The sequence below is a fragment of the Anser cygnoides genome, chromosome 16 (genome assembly GCF_040182565.1).
Source record: "Anser cygnoides isolate HZ-2024a breed goose chromosome 16, Taihu_goose_T2T_genome, whole genome shotgun sequence".
Classification (NCBI taxonomy): Eukaryota; Metazoa; Chordata; class Aves; order Anseriformes; family Anatidae; genus Anser; species Anser cygnoides.
In genome coordinates, this window is record NC_089888.1 from 1,590,043 (window position 1) to 1,614,268 (window position 24,226).

Below are 24,226 nucleotides of genomic sequence, written 5' to 3' on the forward strand. Positions count from 1 at the left end.
TTAAAGGAGATTCTCGACCTAGATTGCTGTAGTTTATGGATTTTACCTCTCTAACCTCAGGGTCAACATTAATTTTATAGGCTGACTTTATTAAAATGCAGTTTCTTCATAGGGAAAAAATGTTTATCTGCTTTTGTGGTCTCTGCTTGCTAGTGAATCATGTTCTGTTGAATATTATTTGAGATCCTGTCCTAACTTTCTAAATTATTGAAAATTCCACGCTTTTCCTGCTTTATTCTTGTTTATTGATAGCTGCTCTGTTTGGCTCTAAGAGTAAGTAATATCCTTGAATTGTATTTGTTGTCTGCCAATTTTATTCAGGGATTTGTAGAAGCACAGGGCAGTCCATAGTCTACCTTCCCATCAGAAGTATCCGATACCAGTCTTTTATGCATCCCTATCTGTAGTCTAGATTTGACTGTAACATAAAGGTTTTGATGACCAAATGGCTTCTCATATTTGCAATTAGTAAAAGTAAACAAAATGGTACTAAGCCAAATTAATCATATTTTACATCTTGGTGGACAAGTCAAGTTTACCTAGTACAGATTTCTATTTATGCAGATGCAAATGTTAATACCATTTTTACTTAAACTACTTTATCTTTTAGGTAATGGATGCGTACTATGATAAAATTGTCTGTCCTAAGTCCAACGGAGCTGCTTTTTTTGCAGTATGTCGGGGGAAGGTAATGTAATCGAGAATTTATTTTATCTGAGATCAGATTATGTAGTGGACAGGACATCATTTGGGATTTAAGAAGAACATTTGCGTTATGTGACTGTAGTTATATGTGGGGGAAAAAAAAAGAAGGGAAATGGGATGCCCTGAAGCCTTTCCAAATTTGTCAAGTATATGTATGTTTTATTTCCTGTTCTTATCAAAGGGATACACCTCTGAGTTCTTTAAGGGGGATGAGCATCACGACACGCTTCCTGTTGGCTGCTCACAGCAAAACTTGACTCATCAGATGAGAACAGGAGTTTAGGAGGAGGATTAGAAGAAACAACTGCAGTCAATCATGTTATAACAACACTGCTGACAACTAAAAAGCATTGCTCAATTTTAAAGATGGGATTTTTAGTATGTTCAGGTCCCCAGGGAATATTTGGTGACCTTTCATTTACATTTAACAGTGTTGGTAAGTTGATCTGTGATACGAGTGGAAATATTTGCCAAGTCACAAATTACTCCCAGAGTCTTTTTGCTGCTGCCTGCTGTCTACCAAAAGAAACTTGACTCAACATCTTTTGAACCTTCAGTCCTTTTCGTCAAAGTAGCTGTTGGATCAGTTAAGAAAAACTATTGTTCTTTTTGGCTGAGACTCTAGTAAATGGACTCTGTTGTCCTTCCAACAATACTATGTCACCCTCAGAGGAATGGAGTCTTTGGAGAGATCATGCTTTTCAGTAGTGCACAATTGAAGGATAGGCTATTTTGTTTATTGTAGACAAAGAGTTAATAGTATGACTTCAAACTTGGAAATATCAGAGAAGATAAACCAAAAGAGCCATGTTGTCAAAAGCTACCTAAAACTAGCTCCCTTCTCAGCCATTGCTTCAAGATTCCCTTTGATGTTATTGCTCAGATTCTATGTTGACAGTATGTTTTAGCTAACTTTTTCTGTTCTCGCTTTCCTGAAAGAAACCTAGAAAACCAGTCCTTTTTATAAAGAGGAGATTCTAGGACAGTTGCTCTAGTTCTTTTACTAGTTTAGGGAATGTGGTAAAACTGATAGCATGCACTGTCATCCGTCTGGAGCTGTGCTTTCTCTTCTTGTTGATTGTGCTGGTTTAAGCAGACTAGAGTTGGTCGTTCTACCCCATCCATCCATGATACTATACTCTACTACAGCTGTTTATGCAGCATGGTAAATGAGATGGGAAAATGATTCAGCTGAAGAAAAAACTTTTTTTTTCCCAAAAAATTATTTTTGTCTGTTCAATTCTCTGATTTTGTTCACTGGTTTGCCAGCATAGCATGGGACATAAGCATGCACAAGGCCGTGAGTGACGACAACTTCTTGTACAGATGTAAGCAGCACATCTGGTGAATATGAAGTTAGAATATGCTGGTTTCTGAGCAGATTTCTGGTAACTTTCCATTTCTGCTTTGAAATGATTCTGTTCATTTTTAATGTCAAAGAAGGTTAGCCATGTTCTTATTCCATCTTGTTAACAATTCAGGGTATGGAATGTTTAAATAGATGTATTGAGTGACATTTCAGACATCTTCTGAATATAGCTGTTCTGCTTATCCAGGAATAAGACATATTCCTTAATGGTATTGGCTGAGGTATAATTTGTCAGGGCTTCCTAGAGGAAAAAGCCAAGTTTAAAGTCCTGGTAATAAAAGCAAAACGTCTGGTTGAACTATTCTTAATGCATTGCACTTGGCTAGGAGTTTAATGTAATGGAGAGAAAGGGCCTGTAACTGCTGAACATCTCTGAAATGTCAATTCAAATCACGTTGGTAATTAAAAACACTCTTTTCAGGCCAGTGAAGGCTTGGACTTCGCAGACATAAATGGGCGAGGAGTCATCATTACTGGGCTTCCATTTCCTCCTTGTATGGAGCCCAGAGTTGTTTTAAAGATGCAGTTCCTGGATGAAATGAAAAGAAGCTGTGTGGGTGCACAGGTAATAATGGGCAGTTCTTAACTGTTGGCTACTTGTAGGTTTGTTGTGTCTTTCTTTCTCCCTCTGTGGAACTTGGCTTTTCTTATACTCCCAGCCTTGTGGAACCATGAATATCAAAACAGTCAGACAACCCTGGGAGTCTGTCACAAGCATATTCACATTTTTCTGATAAGGGTTTCAAATTCTGTCTCCACCGACACGGTTGCAATCAAACAGAGGCTCCAAAGAACGGTGTAATTAAAATTTCAGTTGAAGTCTTTGCGTGTACGTCATCCGTGTAGCTTTCTGAGGGAATTGTTTCACCTAGAAAGAGGATGGGCAAGAAAAATTGCTTGTGCTGGCTGGTTTGTTTGTGGGTTAATTTTTTTGGTATTGCTTCAGGCATAAGAATGAATGGCATTATAAATCTAGTATATTATCCTGCAAGATAGCTCTTAAGTATTAAATAATATGGTCAGTCTGTTGTAGTATAAAAGCTCTCAGTGCATCATATTCTAAATAGCTCCTTGAGTTGTATATTACTAGTTGAGTCTTCTGTGTCCCATAAGCCAGGTGTGATGTTTGAGGCAAAGTATTTGGCTTTCCTAGGCTTTTAGAGATTGCTGGGAAGATCTTACTGATATTTTTTTTTAGTGATTTAGAAAGAAATAATGACTGTACATCATGGAGAATGTTTCACCTGGTAAATAATGTTAATTCTTTTTCCCACCAATTGCAGTATTTATCTGGGCGTGAGTGGTACAATCAGCAAGCTTCCCGGGCTGTTAATCAGGCTATCGGCAGGGTCATCAGACATCGCCAGGACTATGGTGCTATTTTTCTGTGTGACCACAGGTGAAATCTTGGCTCTGGAACATAAACACATCAATATCTTTATATCCCAATTTGTGTTTGTATATTGTATGTAAATGTGTTGACGTTACTCTTCGGAGAAGGCTACAGTTCATAAGTAATTAAATGATTTTATTTAATGGGTAAGATGATTATTTTCTTAAAGTAGTTCAGTTATTTGTTATCTTCTGCTCACAAAATATACTGTCTTGGAGCTGCAGAAAGCTTAATGGTATTACTGCAAAACAAGCTAACTTGCTGAATTTATGTTTGTAAGTCTTTTGAAAGAAAAAACAAAATTCTCACGGCAAGAGTTAGAATTTCACCCCATGCTACTGGAAATCATGTGATTGCAACTTAAGTTTTACGTTTTCTCCATCTCTCATTTGAGAAGGCAGATACCAGAAGTACAGTTTTGGAGAGGAGGAGGAGGAAAATATGGAAAGATTATATTGCTGAAACAACAATTCTTCAATTGATAGCCTTCAATGTTGAGGCCTGACGGGGAATACTGAGCATGTCACAGTTCAGCACTACTGTTGCACGGTTAAGGACTTAATGGGCAAAAGATATGAACTGCTCTTCTCTTGTCCTTTTGGACCATGATCTAGAATTTGTTTAATTCATTTAGGCCATCTGGCAAATAATTCTCTCCTTTTCTAATCCTACACAGGTTCACAACCAGCGATGTAAGAAGCAAGCTGCCTTCATGGGTCCGCCCTTATGTGAATGTTTATGACAACTTTGGGCATGCAGTCAGAAGTGTCTCCATGTTCTTCCGTGTTGCTCAAGAAATTGCAAGTATCTTTACCAAAAAATCCATTATTTTTTTTTTACTGTTGGAAACTGGGAATTCTAAGACATGAGATATGTGAAGGAGTCACTTGTTACTGCTAAACAACCTTTCTTTGGGGCATCATCTTGCATTGGAAGCTTTACGGGAAAGGAGGTATGGCTTATCTTCCTCCAAGAATGAGCTGTGACAGGATATGTGGTCATGCTGCACAACTCATCAAGTTAGATCACAAAAAAACCCTCCCTTTTCCAGTCCCTCCTGAATAAACAGTGCCTTCACTGAATGGCATACAAATACCAAAACTGATTTTAGCATAAAAAAAAATTCTCACCTACTGGGAGAAGGCATATATGTGAAAGAATTAAGGGTCTGACAACCCTTAAATTTAGATCTAAGCTGACTGGTGTAAAGAGTGAGACAAACTCAGCAGTTATTACACTTCATCATTGGGTCATCTTAACTATTATGATTTCTCTCTTAGCATTAAGAAGCTCTCCTTCTCAGTAGTAGTTCCTTGACATAAATAGTGATCCTTGTAAAAAGGCTTTCTAGTGCACTGGAGAAAGGCATAGCCAGAAATGGGCTGGAAGCCGGAACAGGGAATTCTTTGTTCCCCAAATGGAGACTAAGACTAAAATAAACATTTAAATTTTCACAACAGACTTGGATGATTTCCTGGAAGATGCTTTAGGCAAATGAAATGTTGTTCAAAATAATAAATTACAGATTAAGGATTTTGGATGAGTTGATCTTCTCCAATCATAAACAGGAGTCTCGTGGTATGTAAAAACTACAACCCAATGTGTGTTGCCAGAAGGGGCCGTGTTACAGGAGTAGTGTTAAGAAGCAATTGTTCTTCAGCAGTGGCACAACCCCTTTTCTGTTACAAGTCACTTAGCACTAAGCCTGCTTACTATACTTCATCTGTGTGCATCACCTTGTAGTTATTTGATCCTGTCATCAAAAACATAAAACCAGAATGCTTAAAAAGTCTTGACAGCAAGATTGTTGGGAAAAATGGGATGCCTTCAGGTTGTTGCTGGGATTTTTGGTTGCAAAGGAAGTGGAGTGGAAGAGTAGCTTTTGCCTATTGTAACATTTTGTAAACTGCTTGCAGATGCCCCCACCCCTGCCACAATGCGTTTCTGGCTCTGCTGGTGCTCAGAGTGAAAATGATCTGGCACCATCTACTTCATCAGAGCAGATCCTCTCCCTGGAAAAAGCCAAAAACTTGGATGACCATGTTCCCAGTTTGAAGAGGAAAAGAATAGGTAGGTTTGGGTCCTCACAAATGCACTTTTTTGTTGTTGTTTTAAGACAAACAGAAGAAAAAAGAAGAGGAGGAGCAAGGGACTAGAAACTGGAATGGGAGACAAAGCAAGGAGGGCTCAAAGACCAATGTATAAATCTGATCAGAAGGGATATAGCTTGGCATTAGGAAAAAGGGGAACCAATTGCAACTACAGAGCAGAGAGGCTGGTGTGCCCTGAGTAGGCATCGTGCAGAAGAGAAGGAGTTTATTGGAGTATCATAGATACTTTTAAAAATAAAAACTGGAGAACTGTTCTGACTAACAGTGAGTTTCATATGACCTTCCAACCTGTTGTTTAAATGACTCTTACACAGTGATCTGGCTAAGAAAATAGAAAGAGGATGTTGGCCTTGAAGGAAAACAGTATTTCAAAATTCGTGGTAAGCTAATGCAAAAATAATAAAGTCTTTCTCACATCAGATATTCGTTCAGAATGTTCCACTCTGTTTTGCTCCCTGTTTCTGAATAGAACAATGAAGTTGTGTTTAAACCTGTGGTTTCAAAACAGTTATGACTGTGAGATTGAGTGTGAGATTTCACATTACATCCAAGCCAAATATGACTGCAGATTGTCATTGAAAAGGAATCACCTTGGCCACCACTTTTTTCTCCCTCAATATCCAACACTGCACCTATGCTTCTTCCCTTAAGTTGAATCCATCTGTTGTGCAATTGCAGAGCAAGTCAGATGAGCTTGCTGAACAATTTACCTGTCATCCGCACAACTGGTAGACCCATCTCAAAATATAAGCTGGAATATGTGATTGTAGTTAAAGGGGGAAAAAAGCTGCTTTCCTTCTTTCAGTATGGGTTTTCAGTTGCACCGATTAGCTGTAACACCAAACTGTGAATTGCTACATAAGATTTTGAGGCATTGTTATATCAAAGAAAATGTCAGAGAGAACGTGAAAAAGTTTATTTGTCATCCGTGTTATGCAGTAATGCCAGTAAGTGGAGATGGAGCATCTAGCCTGTGCATGGAATATGAAGAAAAATTGTTCTCACCTAGAAAGCAACGTCTTGGGCTCTTGGATGCCTTGGAGTGCCATGAGAAGAGCAGTGAAGCTGCAGAGGAGGAAAGTGGCTTGCCAGGAGAGGAAGAGGTAATGACCATGCTGCTGTAACAAAATAATTATAAGTAAAAATTGTGGGCTCTAAAGCAAAATGAATTTGGTATTAATGTAAGTACCAGTTCAACCCACTTTTAAGAAAAATTCAATATAATCAGCACTAGAAGCTGTAAGTTCTTATAATTAAGCTTAATCAGTTTCCTTGCCACATTCAACTGAAGGACCAACAAGTACACACTTGTACTGTGCTCCATAACTGCTGACCGTGTAGATTCCTGGAAGTTAACCATGCTCTCTGGAGAGCAAAGAGCCCTCAAAGAAGAGGTTGGTAAATATGCAGTTCCACCTGGGTGAAATCTGTGTCAGTACTTGGTGTGTGACCAGATACTGAACTGAAAAAAAAAAAAGGGGGTGTGTGTTTATGAACGAGTACTTGTACTTTCAGATGACGATCTTTTATTTGTGTCAGAAAATGAGTATTGCAGACTTGTGGAGTTTCTTTTCAAAATGAGAAATCTATTACTGAAGTAAGATGAAGAAAACGTCTGCACTGTTCAATTTTTTTCCTCTTGGATTGGGGTTTCTGATACATCACCGACTGAGCTGTGTTCTTGCTTTCTCAAAAGTCCCTGTTTGCAGCTGTTGTGGTAGTTCTATATTGCCTGACTACTGTCAGCAGGGGTAGTTAATTGCTGCCTTGTACACTTGGTTTGGCTGATGACTGGTTTTAGACTCCAGAAATGTCTAGAACAGCATACATAAGCAGTTTGCTTAAGGGAAGGTGTAGGGTGTAAGGAATATCTAAAAAGCCCTAAGGGATGTGTTCAAAACAGAGGGGGAATGTACAAGCTTTGAGAAACAAACAGGAACAGAGAACATTTACTTGTGTGCAGCTGATGAGAAATCAGATCCATCGCCCATGGGCAGCCTAGGCGTCACAAGGTATGGACACCTGAACTTATTCTTTGGAAAGCCTGACACATATCTAGGGTCACTGAGGTACAATGTAAAATTAACACTGCTGTACTGCTTTTGGTCTAGTTCAGGATTTCCTCAAGTCACATAAATTGGTGGTGCTAACGGCTTGGCAGTGAGTCAGCTCGTGTCTGCTTTCTGATACTGCATTGCTACTCACCTGTGACTTGCAGAAGGCTGGGGGGGTCATCCTGTGCTGCACCTAAATTGATGACCGCTGGCACCAGAGATCTGGGGTGTGTGGTGCTGAGACACGCAGTGCCTCTGAGGGAGCCAGATTTCATTCTACAAGTCTTGTGTTGAGCTGATTTTACTAACCACTGGATTTGGACTGATAACATGGTTGGTGTTCTTTCATATCTTTATTCACCGCCCATCGTTGGGTCTGTATTACCTTGATAAAGGAAAAAAATGGTTATCCTGTATCCTTAAGTATGGAAATCAAGCTGCTGTCATTCTGAAACAATTTCCTGGAGGGGAAAAACGCCCTCTAAGAAAACAAGCCTTTGTCATCTCAAATCAAAATACGAGAAATAGTCTCTGACTCCATTCAAAGAATGATTTAACAATTTCCCTTGACCAGTTTTCCTTCTGAGATATGCTTCGTGGAAGCAGTATTTCTTCTGCATCATGCTACTAACAATGCAGCTTGTGTGCAGTCTGAGACTAAAAAGATGTCTCTGGGGCTTTTTGTGACTTACTGCATGTATCATGCATGGTTGACTTGCAACTTGCATTCCACTTCTTCATTCCGTTACATGACACTTCAAATATATTTAAACGTGAGCATACCCTGGTCAGATTTGTCTGGAATTCACTATCCTTGCAGTATTATGAGTGCACTGAAGTCTGTATTTCTGAGTATCAGCAACTTGCTCTACGAACTGTCAAATCTGAGATTGCTGGCTGACTTGGGGCTTTGTTTGTTTTCGTTGTTTTAGGTGTGTTTAATTTAGTTTATCTCCAAAGCTTTATGATCTGAATAGACATTTAGAAGCCGCAGTGGAGTACAGGAATACTGTTGTATAGGAATACTGTTGTGTTTCACTGGTTTCTCTCGCAAATGAACAACAAACACTATTCTGTAACTGCACTGATAGTCACGTACTCACTAAGAAATTGTTTTGTGGGGCAAGAGCAAAGAAATAAATCACTTGACATTACCTGCTTTCTCAACAGGTATGTAGAAATCAGCTGGCTGTAAGGGGCTATCCCACAGCTTTATCTGTTGCTCAGATGAATGCTTTTAATGTGGTTGATACAAGCTTGTGCTAGTGTTGGGGAGACTGCCATTAAGCAATTCCATTCCTCTTGCTTATGCCCACTCACTTAGCTTTTAGAGCTTGGTATATACCAATATTCCTTGTCACTGCAGTACAAGTGCAATTATTTGTTACTGGGAATGGGGAGCACTAAGAATTGGTCAAACCACAAGTGTTTCTAATACTACCTTATCCCATCTGCCCTGATATTTTCTACAAGACTGCTTAGGCTTCTTTTCTTAGTATCCCAAGAACCCTGACGTAGGGTTTCTTCAGAAGAGAAGTACTTCCAGGCAGGAAAGTGGAGGGGCGTGTGAGGCATCAGGAACACACAGCTATGTGTACACTGCCAGGCCCACCCTGAAACAGCTAGCCCTGAGTCCAGCTTTGCTTCATCAGGAATCTGCACCCTCAAGACCAACTTTGTTTTTAATTTACTCTCTTTTGGTCCCTCTTTCTGAAGCGTCCAGTGTCTGATTGCTTTCTAGAAAGAGGTAAGTGCCCCAGGCTCTGTTGCAATAATTTAGGTTGATTTGTTTCACTTGGGTTAACAAGCTTTAGTTCTGGAAATGGCTAAATTAAGTGGGTAATAACTTTGAAAAGAAATTTTATGGATTTTCTTTCTTCTCTTTTAATCTTTGCAGGCCCAACGTCTGTCAACACTCTCCCTACAGTATGAGAAGAGGTTAACAGATGAGCAAAAAGGAGGAAGGAAGAAAATAAAGCTAGTCAGCAATCCAGTATGTATTTTCACGTGTCTGTGCCATCCGTGTCTGTGCCATCCCTTTGATCTGCAGAATGCTGTAATTTGAACTGCAAATTTCCAGGCAGACAGATGACTGATGTAGACTGACACTGATGCAAAAACAATTACGTTTTTTCTCCAAATTGTAAATATTCATTAGCACACATCTGAAATATGTTTCTGTCATGCTCTTTCTCAAATCCGGACGTCACAGGTCCAATCAAGCACAGGTTCAGGTAGGGTTAGTAGGTGAAAAGAATTGCTCTGTGACTACCTTGCAAACGTCACCTCCCATTGACCCAGTGTGGTGGGTAGTTTGTTCTTTTTGATTGATGGTAGAACTTCAAATAGTGTAACTGTCCAGTTTTGTTTGGGTAAGTAACAATGTAACACCACCTGTGGTGGGTCATTGTTGTGCATTATGCTTGCAGTTGTGCACTATTGTGCATTGTCTCCAAAGAGGATTGAGACACCGTAGTAAACTCATTATGCATCTTGTTGCCTGAGAGTCGTGATAAATTCGTGAGGATTCCCTGTGGGTGATGTGGATGCTGGTAGTTGTCCAAGGTATTGTCCTAGCCAGGTGCACTCTCTCTGTCAAAGAGGCTATCAGTCACCTGGCATCCAACACTCATAAAAGTAGTCACAGATCGTGAGGCTGATGGTATCCAAGGTGTGAGAAAGGAAACACCTTTGCAGAAGATTGTGTTTGCAGTTTGTTGCTATGTCATGATGAATCAGCCTAGCCCTCAAGGTTGCAGTACATCTCGTTTCTCTTTATAAGGCTTCTCCTAAGAATAGAATTGTGAAATGAGTCTTGGCTGCCTTCTCTAGGAAACATTCCTCTGAAGCAGTCAGTTTTGTCAGTGGAGTAGGTGTATAGCAGCATTCCTTTTCTTCCATGAGGGAATGAATGTTCACAATTGTTAGAGGGACTAATGTTTTACAAATAGGTAGGGTAATCATCTGGGAAAAATAATACACTCATGCCTTGGAGGATTGCCCCAGTGACATTTCTTTTGGCCTGATGTGTGTCAAGGGTCATGGGTGTATATGTTCAAACTGCGTAAGCATATTATAATGCAGTCTCTTTCATAAAGAAGGGTTTGTTTTGAATCTCTTTCAAGTCCCTGCTGCTTGTTATTATAGAACAAAAATGTTTCCCAATACTAGACAGCAATCTAGCTTGCATGTGTTTATAGTGTCTTAAAGAAATTTTTAGAGGAACAGAAATAAGTAAACACCTTCCATTCTTTGAATCTCGTGCTTTGTATAGCGAGAGATTTATGGTTTTTGGTTAATTCTGTTCTTTGAGGAGGCAGGCCCCGTTAGATTTATGTTTCTTCTGTGGCACTGAAGCTATATATATTTTTTTTTTCAGGAAATGACACATGGATAGGTGCTTTTTTGGGTGACTACAATTATTTCATGAGACACCGTAGTATGTTAGTTGAAAGCATTGCATTGTTCTATGTGTAGTCCAAGGCACACAGTTATTACTTCATGTTTAAGATGTCTTGTGCCTCCCTAAAGTATCAAATGTTTAAAGAATCTTGTGGAATGTAAATCTGTTGCTTCTGTCTAAATTCGTGTGAGAGTAGTTTCTCTTGTCATCATGTCTATTGAAAAATCTTCCTGTCTTTGCAGGAAGCTGATAAGATAGCAGACCCAACTGAGCCAAAGAAGGCCAGAGCTATGTTGTACATTGCAACAGTGAAGCAGACCCTAAGTCAACAAAGCTATGATCTCTTCTCTAAGGCTCTTCAGCACTACAAGAAGACAGATGACTTCAATGCTATGTTAGCTCAAATGAGTTCCCTTTTTGTCGAGGATGAAAAAAACCATATCTTGTTACGAGGTATGACAAGTTACCTAGTAAATTTATATGACGCGACCTTTGTCTTTCAAATAGACTTGTGCATTTCATGAGTAACCATTTTACATTTGAAGTACACATCAATCAGGGCAATAACCATTAGCATTCATCACTTTATATTCTCAGAACAAACAAAAAATACGTTCTCGATCTAATTATTATACCTTAGTTTGCATACTGAGAGACTTGAAATAAAAAAAATATATTCTATGGAAGCTTATGCTATTTTGAACTTTGCCTAAAAGAAGAATAGTTTAATCCCTGTGATTTAGAAGAGGAGGAGGTAAGATGAAGAGTGTTGTCTTGAAGGTTGTCAGGAGTTGGCTGTACGCATTCAGAAGGGTTCAGTGTTAAAGCAGTAATTAAGTAGTCAGGATATCTAGAGAAATCTTCTATTAAATAATGACGAGTATAAGTGATCTGGACAAGCACGGATAGTTTACAGGTTTACCTGGTATCTTCCTGGCTTTTAATGTCTGGCCTTCCAATACCTAAGGGGGGCTTACAGGAAAGCTGGGGAGGGGCTCTTTATCAGGGACTATAGTGATAGGACAAGGAGTAATGGCTTTAAACTAAAAGAGGGTAGGTTTAGATTAGGTATAAGGATGAAATTATTTACTCCAAGGGCATTGAGGTATTGGAACAAGTTGCCCAGATGTGGATGCCCCATCTCTGGAAGTGTTCAAGGCTAGGTTGGATGGGGCTTTGAGCAACCAGATCTGGGAGGTGACCTTGTCCTTGGTAGGGGGGTTGGAATTAGGTGATCTTTAAGGTCCCTTCCAACCCGAACTTTTCCGTGATGACTGCATTGACAGGAACTAGACTTCCACCAACATTTCTTCTAGTTTAACAGAATGTTTTCTCTGTGAATTTTCCTTTCCCTCTCAATTTTATCAAATTGCGAGTATGATCAGCTTTTGAATAGAGGAGGGAACTGGAGCATGGCTGTTCAGGTTGTGAGAAAATGAGACGGAAAGTCTTTATGGAGTAAAGCTGGAAACTCAATGCTTTTATTGACTGAAAGTCAATTACCCCGTTAATGTTTCTTTTTCAGTAGATGATGCTTCATAAAAATAGTGCATATATTGCAATAGGAAAGTGAAAAGCTGAAGGAGGCTTTACTTCTAGTGGCCTGCAATGTCTTAGCAACCGTACAAGATTAGCATATTTATTGAGGATCACCTTTGAGTGTTGCTTATGTCCTAAAATAAGTGATGAAATCTGTCATTCTGCTATGTTCAGGATAATTTAGCTATCTGGCTTATTTGAATTCTTCTGCTAGTACATTAGAAATAATTTCGATCTGTGGAAATGCAGAAAGAAATGGAGGCAGCTCTGTGAAAGTCAAAAGGAATAATGGAAGTTTGCTGTACATTCTCTTGCTTAATGAGTCTGACAAAACTTTCCTGAATTTTCCCTCATGCATTTGTTTCTGTGGTTTTGTTTTGGTTGGTAGGGACTTTTTTTGTTTGGTTTTTCAAAAATATTTTAAAATAAAACATCTGATTCCAGCTCTTCTGCTTCTACTTTACAGAAAGTTTCCTTATAACAGCACAGTAAGATTTGAGTGTAAATTATTTACTCATCTTGTAATTAGCAAGGAAGCAGGAGAGGACGATGAGGAGAGATCTGAAAGTGTCATTGATTGTTTGCTGTGCATAGAAGCAAATGGACAGGTTTTTCTGTGACTTTGTTCATCTTTAGTTACTTATCTTGTAAATTGTTTAAGGCTAACTTTTAAGGTTAAGGACTGAGAAGCTAAATACGAGCTCTTAGTACTAATAGTGGCCACAGTCTGTTTCATAATTTGCCTGTCTTACTAGTCAAGCTTTCAAAAGTTTTAGGCACGTGAAATCTAAAGTTCATTTGACTTGCAGTGAGGTTTAAGCTTTTGGCTAGTAAGCATTCTACAGTGGAGCAAGGTGACGTGTAAATGAACAGTATGTCAACTGTTCTTTGTTACCTGCCTAGCAGACGCTTTGACCCCACAGCTTATGAGGTAGCTCACAACCTTTTACAGCAATTACCTGTTTCATTGAAAAATAACCTACTTCCATTTTACATTGGAAAAAGTAATTACCTACCAGTTTGTTAGATGATTGAACTGTAATTGACCTCTACGCACTTTTTAAGTGTGCTGATTGTATAAGCACTGAAGAACAGCATTTAGATTTTAAGTTATTTAGTTACACTTTATTTTCTTGGTACCTAACTCAGAAGTCCTACTGTCATCAATTTCTGGAGCATTTGTTACCTGTTGTGGATTTATTTTTTTTTCTTCCCCTCCCTCTCTCTAATGGAAGAATTTTACCAGTTTGTTCGACCTCAACATAAAAAACAGTTTCATGAAGCATGTTGCAGTCTGACTGGAGCGGGCTGTGGCTACAAACCTGAACACAGCCTCTTGCAGGAAGAGAGAGAGATACTGGCAAAGAAAATAGGTGAGGAGCTTGATTCAGTGTTGTGCAGTTGTATCCTTTGATGGGCCTTGTCCAATTACAGAGCAAGATGCATCTACTATGTAGATATGCAAGGGTGGAAAGCAATTTTGGTGAATCAAAATTTGAGCTCAAGTCTGCTCTGCAAGATCCTCTTGCCCACCTTCCTGTGAGCATTTGCAGATGCCTGAGCTTTAGTTACTGCATAGTTAGTAACAATGCCATCTTATTTCAAAAGGGCTTTTTACAGATCTGTTTAGATCTTGAATCTAGTCCGTGGGTTTCAAAACTTTGTGAAATTTTTGAAATCCTGGAACATGAAGGTGCTAAAAAAGCAGGGTGTTGGCTCATCTCCTCTTAGCAAAGAAATGCGTCAACATCCCCTAGTGTTTTCAGCAAAAAGCAACATTCTTTGAAATACATTGTTCTATTTTCATTCTTCCCTAAATTCCATGTTAACGGACTCGCTTGATTTAACAGAAGGAAAAAAGAGTCAGCAGAAAACAACATCCTCAAAGGACTCATACACACAGCTGAACCCTGGACTGCACTTGAACCAGGGAGGATTTCACTTGACAACAGGACTGACTAGTAGTGCAGGTATGCTTCATGTTAAATAACATGCATTACCTTGGTGTCGTATTTTTATGTTTTATATTGTCATTGACCTTAAATTCTGTTGGGAACCAATGTTTCCTGTGTTCACATAGTATAGTGGCTCTCAGTCTGTAGGTAGAAGTGATGGTAATTGAGAGTTTTCAGCAAGGATTGTGCAAAACAAACACAAAAGCTAATAATTTAAGGTGAATATGAAAGAAACCAACTAAAACCAGAAGCTTGCACTAGAGACTGACCTGAGTGAGGGAAAGGGCGCGTTGAGCATGAGACTGCTGGGGGTTTCCTGTTTGTCCGGAGTTTGTGAATGATAGTCATTTAAGGAATGTAATTTTAGATGAGGTCAATGTGAATCCAGGTATGAAGAAAGAAACAGTTCCTGCTTTGTTATCAGTAATGCGTACACTCCTCATATGGACAGTTTTTTTCTGCAGAAATGGAGATTAGCAAATATATTCTCACAATTGCACATAATCTCTGCATGCATCCCTCTAATCTTGTACTGTTCAGTATTTACCTTTGAAGTCAAAGGCTCAATTTTGATTTGATTATAGATCTTCCTGAGAACAGCTGGGAATTTTTTGTATTTCTCATGAGGAAATGAGTAGGATAGCTGGACAGCTTAGATGTCTGTCTTTAGAGAATAAAGAATAATCAGTCTAATCCTTTCTTTTTAGAATAAATAAGTAAATAAAAAGCCAATGTTTCCCGGCAGGCTTTAAAAGCTTTTCATCTATGAAGCCATGTTTTTCTTCTGATTTATTTCCTTGTTTTGCTTTTGAATTTTAAGAACACTTGCATGAAACAGGGCCTTTGTGTTTTTTTTTTCCTGAGGTCTGTGAGATTGATTTTTCCCAGAAATTTGTGTTCACAAATGTAATTGAGAAAATAACAGTAATAAATGTATGTCCTATTTCTGTGATTTGCTCCCTAAGTGGGGTATGTTCCTGTGAGAAGCTACAGATTATAAAATTCACACCCGTGTTTTTCCCCTTTTCAGAAATGTTCTTTTAAAAGTTCATTATCTGTTGAGAAGAATAAATATCTAAATACCAGAAGATGTGATTGGTTAATTTAAATCAGTTTCTTATAATACATTTTATCCCTATGTACATGCCTTTATATGTAAGGCAAGTACATGTAAGGCACGTACATGTCTTTACATACCTTGTAAAGACATGCCTTTACACATGTGTATATATGTGAAACACAACTTTTTCAAAACTAAGACATATCAGAATCCAAAGACTGACACTTTGAACAGAAGTCCACTTGGAGTTTAGGAGGGTGTTCTTAGCTGCACGTATCTTCTCTTGTACTCCTACATTGCTATGTGCTATCTCTTTTATTATAATTTTAGATTGATTATTCTATTTTGACATTATGCTTTCCTGTTTGGGGGGGGGGGGGGAAGGACGTCTTTTCTCCTTTTAGTAATAGGAGGTGAGAAATCTATTCTTTAAAGCTGCTGTCAAGTTTACTTGCCCTTGTGCCAGGCCATCTGTTGAAAATGCTTCTACTCCTTTGAAGTGTAGCACAAAACCTGGTTTGTTGCTGACCTCCAAGCACAGTATCCTCTGTGTCTCCTTTTTCTCTTCCAAAGTGACTATCTGGCATATTTCTCCATCTCAAAGATCCAGAAACTCCCAAATACACCAAAAGGGTTCCCAAGAATTAATTTGCCCAGTTGCTGTTGTCAGGAACAGGTCTTGGCTCTGCCTAAGGTCAGGTCAGAGGGGGGCATTTGACTATGCAAGCGGTGTTGACTTTACTACATTGAAGTAATTCAGGAAACCCCTTGGAATGAAAAGAGAAATTGATACAAGAGAAATCAAGGCTCACCTGCTTGCCTCTGTTCCTCCCCCAAGCCCTACTCATCTCGTGTTCTTTGTTTCTCAGGGGATAATGCTGGTCAAGCTCCAAGTAAAGACACTGAGAAAGCTTCAGGCTCTAGGAAAGATCACCACCAGGTCCTCAGGACTACCTATCTCAATGACGTGAAAAAGGCTTTGGACAAAAGCACTTTCAGCCATTTCTATGAAGCGCTGTTAACTTACAAGAAGACAGATAACTACGATGCTATGATACCAGTGATAGCAGCCCTCACCACTGAGCGGCCAGAAGACTTTCATCTCCTACGAAGTAAGGGTTATTTTAAAGCCATTATTATTTAGTTGAAAATAACATGTAGGTGCTGTGATCTTATGTGAGCAATAACCTTTCACTGTTCGTTAGCTAGTTTGCAAACAATAGACTGTATGCTGGCCTTGATTGCTTTGATGGGGGCCTCTCTTGCTGTGCTATGTAACACCTCAGTTTCACCTTCTTCCCTGTCTCTGCTGTGAACTTCTCTGTGGGAAATAGAGCACACAGCATATTCTGGGAAACACTAATAGAGTTTAATTTGTTTGTACAAAATCTCTCGTCAGGGTCAGTGGGATATTGTTGTCTTAATCTCTCAAAATTTTTAGAAAACCAAGTTTTTCTGTTGTGTTAACTAATCAGATCACTCCTGACATAGTGAAGAGCAAGAGGGAAATGAACTGTGTGGCACTGTGAGTCATAATCTCCCCCTGAGCATTCTTACAAACAGAGAGTCAGTGTCCTTACTGAACAGATGTTTTGACTGGAGAGGGCTTTATGGTGGAATTGTGTGCTTGGCAGTAAATTATATCTGGGATTTTTTTAGAATTTTTATATGTGGGTTTTGAATCCTTGTCAACCAAACAGTAATGAGAAATTTCCTTTCTGAGAAAGGTTTTTCAGATATCGTGCATATGCTTGATTTTTGCTAGATCAGTTGTCAGCTGAAGGACTGGATCAGATGTTTATGGTTAGCTGTAGAGAATGGAAAAATTTCTGGGTCAGTTGAGATTGTATTTGATACCAAATACTCATCTGTCTACTGGCAAGGAAAACCCTGAAATTATTTAAAAAAAAAATAAAAATCAAAAAGATGAAGTTTTTCACAAACCTGAAGATACTCTGAGGAATATGGATGATATTGTTCAGCTTCCAAAGAATTGCCTCCAAAACAACAAGTCTTCCACGGTCAGGCATTTATGTTAACTGTATTTTCTTTTGGACAGGGTTTTACATGTTTGTGCGCCCCCATCACAAAGAGCAGTTCAATCAGATGTGTAAAGATTTGACTGGAACGGTCTGTGGTGGGAAAGAGAAGCAATTGCAACACACAGTGCAAGGTGAAAGGAGCCCTCTGAGTTTGGAGAGCTGGTGCACGAAGGCAGAAAACAGCCATGTACAAGGTAGGGCATGAACATTTCTCTGAAGTTTAGATTCTTATTTACTTACTATGATGGGTAGCGTCCAGCAACCTTAGTCATGGGCTCGGGCCTTCTCACAGTAGGTATCTAAAGGAAGATCAAAGCAATTGGCCATGTCCAAATCAAGATCTACTGTGTCTAGGAATAATTTACCACAGAACTATTTCAGTGTAAAGAGTCTTTTTCAGTAATGTTGTGTAATACCAGAAACTTCTGTTGCATATCAGTTTAGCCAAGAAAAAAAAAAGTTGTTCTTCTACAATGAGAACTTACTGAACTTACTGCTAATTGTGTTTTTGTAGAGTCTGTATGTTGTGTTCTGCGTTACACTGTATTGTATGCCGTTGTTTTATGATCAGATGCAGCTGTTCCTAAGAGTGAGGTGCCAGAGAAAACTCAGAGAGAGATTTCCTCCTTCTGCTTTAACCAGGAAAATAAACTTGAATTGCCAAAGACTGAAGAAGATTCAGAAGAAACCAGTAACATGAGAGCACCCACATGCTCTGGAGTTGTACCTCTCTTTCCCCTAGAGATGGAACCAGAGTGTGGTAAGTATAGATGAGATTTCCTAGACGCAGCTCCCTAATTCTCAGGAATTAGGGTAAGTTATAGGACTGAGAATTATGTTGATGTTCTGTTAAATGAGGATTGTTTCATGCCTGTATTTGCACAGGTGCAATAATGTTTTGTATGGTTTACTGAGAAGAATTTGTACTTTCTGCTACTTGCATCTGCTATATCAAAGTACTTTGCTGTCTTTATCACAGTGATGTAATAGTTTCTCGAGAACTTAGAGATTTTTCTCAACAACTTCCTTGTAAAGCAAGGATGTAACCTCAGTTTCTAAACGGGGTTCTGAGGCACTGAGAGATAGAATGAGGTCATATGAAAGAAATAATGCAATAGGGCCATGTATTGCGTTATTAACATTCAGGAACCTCTTCATAAAACTCATGGTCATTGGCTTCTGGACCGCACTGGAAGCACACATGCATGAGAATTTCACAGGTGCTTACTGAAATTTAGTCATTTCTCCCCTCTCTTTTTCTCTCTCTCTTTCTCTCTCTGTCTCTCTGTGCTCTAGGAAGATACCAGTGCTCTGCCTGCAAATCTGAGGATGATGTGCCTTTTAAATGTCCATTCTGTGCCTTCACTCGCTGCAAAACATGCTGGGAGCAGTTCTTAAAGGTTATCTTGTTTATTAGTTTCACTTTTTTCCCGAAGCTGCTAGGGAATCTTGCGCTTTTCAAGAGAACTGTATGGACAGCTGTGGAAACGGAATTCCTCTGTTTACAGAGAGGACACCCAAATCCTGATGGAAGTTTTACCACTTGAGCATTTCCTCTGTCATCTTCCTTTTCCATGTTCTGCAGTGTGAGTGGAGGCAAACCTCATCCTTACGCTGTGGTTTTGACACAGATGCAGCTCCTTCTGAGCTCCCTTCAAATGTTTTCCCCTCCAGAGTTATGCAGGCAACAGGCTGTGGAGTCAACTTTTTTTTTTTGACATTTGAACCATTATTTTATTTTATTGCTTAGTTTCATATTTTTTTGCAATCTAAAAACCTCCTGTAAGACGCTACTGTGAGATGATGCAAATTCATGCTTAAATATCTCCTGTGTTATCCTTTAGTTTAATTGTTCCTTTTCTGCCAACATATAATAGGGCTGCCACGCTGTCTTGGATCTCAGAAGCATTCACATATTCTTTCTTGATTTGAATAGAAGGGGTCTTTGTTTGCTGTGTCAGTTCTGCATCCTTAGGGCACTTAATCTTTGAAATGAGCTTACTTTAATTCCTAAATTATGTCTGCCCTTCTCACAATTAATGGCACTTCTACAGCTAGCACTACTTCTAGTATTGGCCCTTCTTTCTTTCTCTAGGTTTTGCTAACTGTACATTGATGTTCTAATGGCAGTTTTCTGAGAAAGACTATCAGCATCTGCTGCTTCATGAACAACATACTGTCCTTCAGAAAAGATTTCAACTGTAGAAAGAGTCATGCCAAGGATTTTACTAGCGTGTGTTTATAATCTCTGCTGCTCAAGACTCAAGCTGGCGGAGGAGCAGAATGAGACCCCTGGGGAGTTTGTAGGTTAGGCAAGCGTTTATAATCCCATTCTTAGAAATAAGAAGGGAGGTTGCTGTGCTGTCTCAGCCCATAAAAATCTATCTTGTAAACGCCTCTGGAAGAACTCACTCCTTCTGCCAGTAAGATGTAGCTGTGATTTTGTCAGCTTAAGAAATCACAGAACTAGAGCTATTTTATATTAAGCAATTGTACTGCTGTACTATGATTTTCATCTTGAGAAAGTTGGTAATTCTGAGGTCTGGCTTTCTCCTTAATCCCCAAAGTGATGCGCATTTTCATAGCTCATAGATAAATCACAGGACTTGCTCAGCCTCAGTTTTTTTAATCGCCCCTTTTGTGATTACCTCTTAGGCTGGGGATTAAAACGGTCTGACCTGCTAGATTAAACTGTATTTCAGGTATTCAGTACAAAACTGTTAGGGGAAATGAGTCATTCCCCATGGGTCATTCATTACGACTACCACATTTGCAATTTACCTGAACAGTCTTGCTATTTACAGTGAAACTTCTTCCCACGTTTGTAGTAGATGGTGGCAGGGCAAGAATACGTCTGTGTTTTCCTTATCAAGATGAATCAGAGTTTTGCTTTGTGGTAGCATACCACAGCCCTTTGGAGTGATAGAGTCTTAGAGTTTGTGAAGATGAGAAGGAAGAGAGACAGTTTAGAGCAAATCATAAGAGCGTAATAGCAGACATACTGAGTCAGAATAAAGGTACATCCAACCCGGCATCCTGCCTGTGATAGCAGCCAAAAAAGGATGGCTAGGAGAGGATATAAGAACCATGGCATGGCTGATGATTCTTGCAAGTAATCTCTCAGCCCTGAAACTATTTGCAGCACAAGAGCTCCCTGAACCAAAGGTAGCTTCTGTATATTAAAAAGCTTCTGATGGATTTCTATCACTGTGTCCAATTCCTTTTTAAGACAAATGAACATCTGTCATCCATATCCTATGGCAGACACTTCCACAGCTTAGTGAAGTGTTATGTGAAGAACCATCTCCTTTCTTCACTGTCGTTTTGAACCTCTTCTTGTCAGTTCAATTTAATGCTCCGCTTGTTTAAAAGGGACAAACACAGTGTTCTTCCAGTTCTCAAGAAAACTCGTCGTGGATATCCCATCCTTCGTAAGTGCACGTTGGGAATTTTTGTCTCTCTAAATACACCAGTAGTTGGATCCACCTGCCTCCTCTGTAGACAACATAAATCAAAATCTGCATTTCTGATAATGTTTTTCTTGCTCTGAACAACAAACTGTTACGGGGGGGGGGGATGTAAGAAGCATCTTCTCACCAGCTGAGGCCTTTTGTTCTACAGTTCAAGCACCCCTCAAGGCTCAGCATGAGTGACAATCTGTTGTCTTTGTTGTATAAATCGTGAAACTATATGGTCTTGTCACTTTTTCTCATGTTACTCATGAAATATTCTAGTGATAATTTAGTGGTATATACCAGTATAAGTAATGTTAGCTTGTTTCTCATATGACGCAAGTGTAGTTTGGTTACTGAAAAGCCAAATATCCTTGGGTATTACCTTAAGACCAACGCAGGCAGATATTTCTACTGTGATCAGGCAAAAGTGTATTCTCTGCTAGTTGTGTAGAAGAAAGAGAAAGATGGCTCAGTGGAGAACACAGGGTTGCAAACAGGAAGACTGGTCCATGTTCCCCTGAAACCGAACACAGAGGAACCTTCTCATAATACTTCCCTCCTCATTTCTTTCCACACGCTGGTTCATTGTACAGACAATTGACTTCATTCATGGCAATGGCTGGGTTCTGTGACAGGTTGTGTTTGTAGTCTGAACTCTCATCCGATGGTATCAGAGGTTTGTCAACACTGACTGGGCTGGATTTACAAACTCATCTTATACAAGTTACTCACTATATTTCTTCAGGTCAAATTCACTTCAGTGCCTGAGCGAGGAAGTGACTAACAGGCTGTCATTCAAAATGCAATGACTTGGGTTTTGCAAATTTGTTTTCCAATTTATGTTACTGAAACAGTTTAGTGCAGTGAATAAGTTTTGGAATATATCCGAAACTTTTGGATGAGCAGACAGAAGTCACGACAGCTGGAGGGGCATTAAGAGATTAGTGCTGGTGCGAGGTAGGTCATTTTCAGCGTGTTAGGGAAAGCATCGCATGAAGTGCGCTAGTACACGCTTCGTTTGGTTTTAGATTTCTGTGCAGAGGCCTATTGCTGTGTTTCGATAAATAAACGACGTGTTTAAACATGGGCCAAATGGCTAAAGGCCAGGCACTTTTAATTTTAAGATTAGTGTAGAAGGAAACTGAAACCTGGGTGAAGAAATGGTTGGCCACATACCCAGTCTTCTGCTGTTCAACGAGAAAGGTGTGTGGTGGGATGAAGAAATAAATGTATTTCGTTTGCCTGCAAAAATCTTGACCCCATGTATCACTGATGTCCTAGTATGCCCACTTCCTTTTCATCTGTGCCAGAGGAAGCAGGAGTTCAAGGAACTTGTGCACGATCTTACAGGATTTACTGGCAACAAGTACTTCACAACAGCTCTTGCAGGTTCTCTATTTCCTTATTCCTGTATCTCAGTTTTCCAGGTATATTGCAGCTATAATTAATCTGAGACAACTGCTTTAAAATTTGTTGCTACTTCACTGAGCAGCTTTTTTGTTTTCCTCCATTTATTACTAGCAATTAAATAAGTGGCTGAGTGGTAATACTGCATTTAAAAATAGTAGATACAGTATCTTAAGGACTATCAGATGACTAGCATGGCTTGTATTTCATATTGGGCAATTGCAAACTTGACAGAGAAAGTTAATATATAATCTAGGCGTTTTGTTCATTTACTTTTATAGATGAAGAGGTGCCCGCAATGCTTCAGTGATGTGAAGAAGAAGCGATTAACCCAAGCTTTCTTCTGGTTATAATCTCACCAGCAGAAAGGGCAAGTACTTCTCAGCAGAAATAAATGACTGGACTCTGAGTCTCAAGCTGAAAGCAAGCTGGATGAAGGTTCTTTTAAATATGTTTGATCCTAGAGTCTGGATTACAGGCTGTGCACCAAAACGAGTAATATTTTCCTACAATCTGATCAAGTCTGGAAGGTCTCCGTCTCTCTTACCACTGGCAGAAGACAAAGCAGTATCGTCCTGTGCTAGAATGAAAACGGTGAATATCTTATTTTAGCCTGTAAATTCTATTGTCTTCTCTTAGATCAAATTTTATATCCTGGAGGAGGCTGTCATCAGTTGGCCCCTTCAGGTAATACCAGTTCCTGGAAAAAGCCTACAAGAGTACTACAGTGGAATTGAGCTGGCTCCATTACCAGGCCAGAGGCCAGACTACCAAGACTTACCACAGTGGTGTTCCTAGAAGAAGTGATTCACATTCTGTTGGTGTTCATCGGCAGCTGCTGTCTCCCAACAGCAGAAAATACAGAAAGGAAGATTTTGTTTTAAAACAAATTCCAGTGGTTAGATAGTGAACAGAGATGCTCCCCTGTGCCTGCTGTGCATCCCAAAGACCAACTTCCTTCCATAGTGCTGGAATTCTTGGAACTTCCTTCTATGGAGGTTTTGTTTTACGCTTAGTACTGGTACTCATGTTGTGCCTGTGTTATTTGATCTTTACCTTCCAAGAAGAAAAATGAGCTAATTGACTTTAATCTTCAAAGTAAGTTGGATGAGAAAAAAAATCCTTGATACATCCACTCTCTGTGAGTAGTGGGAATAAGTAGTTAACTTTTAAAGAAGATACTGATGCTTTTTTTTAATTAAACTATAAATAAAACCATTTTTATGTCTTGGTTGGTTTTGTTTGTTTTTTTTTTTAATTTGTTTAACCACATAGAAGAACAATGGCAGCAGAGTCCCAGGGCCCCTGTAAGTAAGTTTTTCTAAGCCTGTAGGCAGATTTCATACCAGTGGAATTTTGGAAACCTAGTATAAATATTTGATATCTTAAAACTGAAAGGTGAGCCATATTTTAACAAAAATTTCAAAGATTCTTATTTCCTGCAGTTATAGAATTCAAAACCAGTGACACTTCAAATCCTACAGTTGTGGAGCTGTTGATCCTCATGGAGAAATTTCTAAACTTACCTCTATTTAAAAATAAAATAAAAGAATTTTAACAATCACATTCTCTTGATGATCAAAATACTTTTATTTAGTTTATTATTTCAGTGCACTATTTATACTGTTTTAAACTCTGAAAACAAGAACAAATAATGCAGAGAAAGCCCTAGATACTCCAAATATAAGTGGGAAAAATTATAGCAAATATTAACCTGCAGGATTTCTATGTGT

At 39.1% G+C, this 24,226-nt stretch overlaps 1 protein-coding gene across 6 annotated transcripts in view; it reads left to right on the forward strand.

The window, feature by feature from the left end:
* The window catches only part of RTEL1 (regulator of telomere elongation helicase 1), a 44,223-nt gene extending 20,502 nt beyond the window's left edge, over positions 1-23,721 (forward strand). For 3 of the 6 annotated variants that reach the window (XM_048074579.2, XM_048074581.2, XM_048074582.2), the window contains 15 exons: positions 611-688; positions 2,496-2,639; positions 3,358-3,473; positions 4,144-4,267; positions 5,384-5,537; positions 6,518-6,681; positions 9,530-9,625; positions 11,278-11,488; positions 13,810-13,947; positions 14,425-14,544; positions 16,459-16,701; positions 17,649-17,825; positions 18,203-18,391; positions 18,928-19,031; positions 22,775-23,721. In XM_048074579.2, coding sequence (XP_047930536.2) covers positions 611-688; positions 2,496-2,639; positions 3,358-3,473; positions 4,144-4,267; positions 5,384-5,537; positions 6,518-6,681; positions 9,530-9,625; positions 11,278-11,488; positions 13,810-13,947; positions 14,425-14,544; positions 16,459-16,701; positions 17,649-17,825; positions 18,203-18,391; positions 18,928-19,031; positions 22,775-22,846 — 2,130 coding nt within the window. In that variant the 3' untranslated portion in view covers positions 22,847-23,721. Of the gene's footprint in view, positions 1-610; positions 689-2,495; positions 2,640-3,357; positions 3,474-4,143; positions 4,268-5,383; positions 5,538-6,517; positions 6,682-9,529; positions 9,626-11,277; positions 11,489-13,809; positions 13,948-14,424; positions 14,545-16,458; positions 16,702-17,648; positions 17,826-18,202; positions 18,392-18,927; positions 19,032-22,749 lie in introns of those variants that run through there. The other 3 variants (XM_066978416.1, XM_048074580.2, XM_066978417.1) reach the window with 3 other exon arrangements.
* Positions 23,722-24,226: the final 505 nt, after the last annotated feature.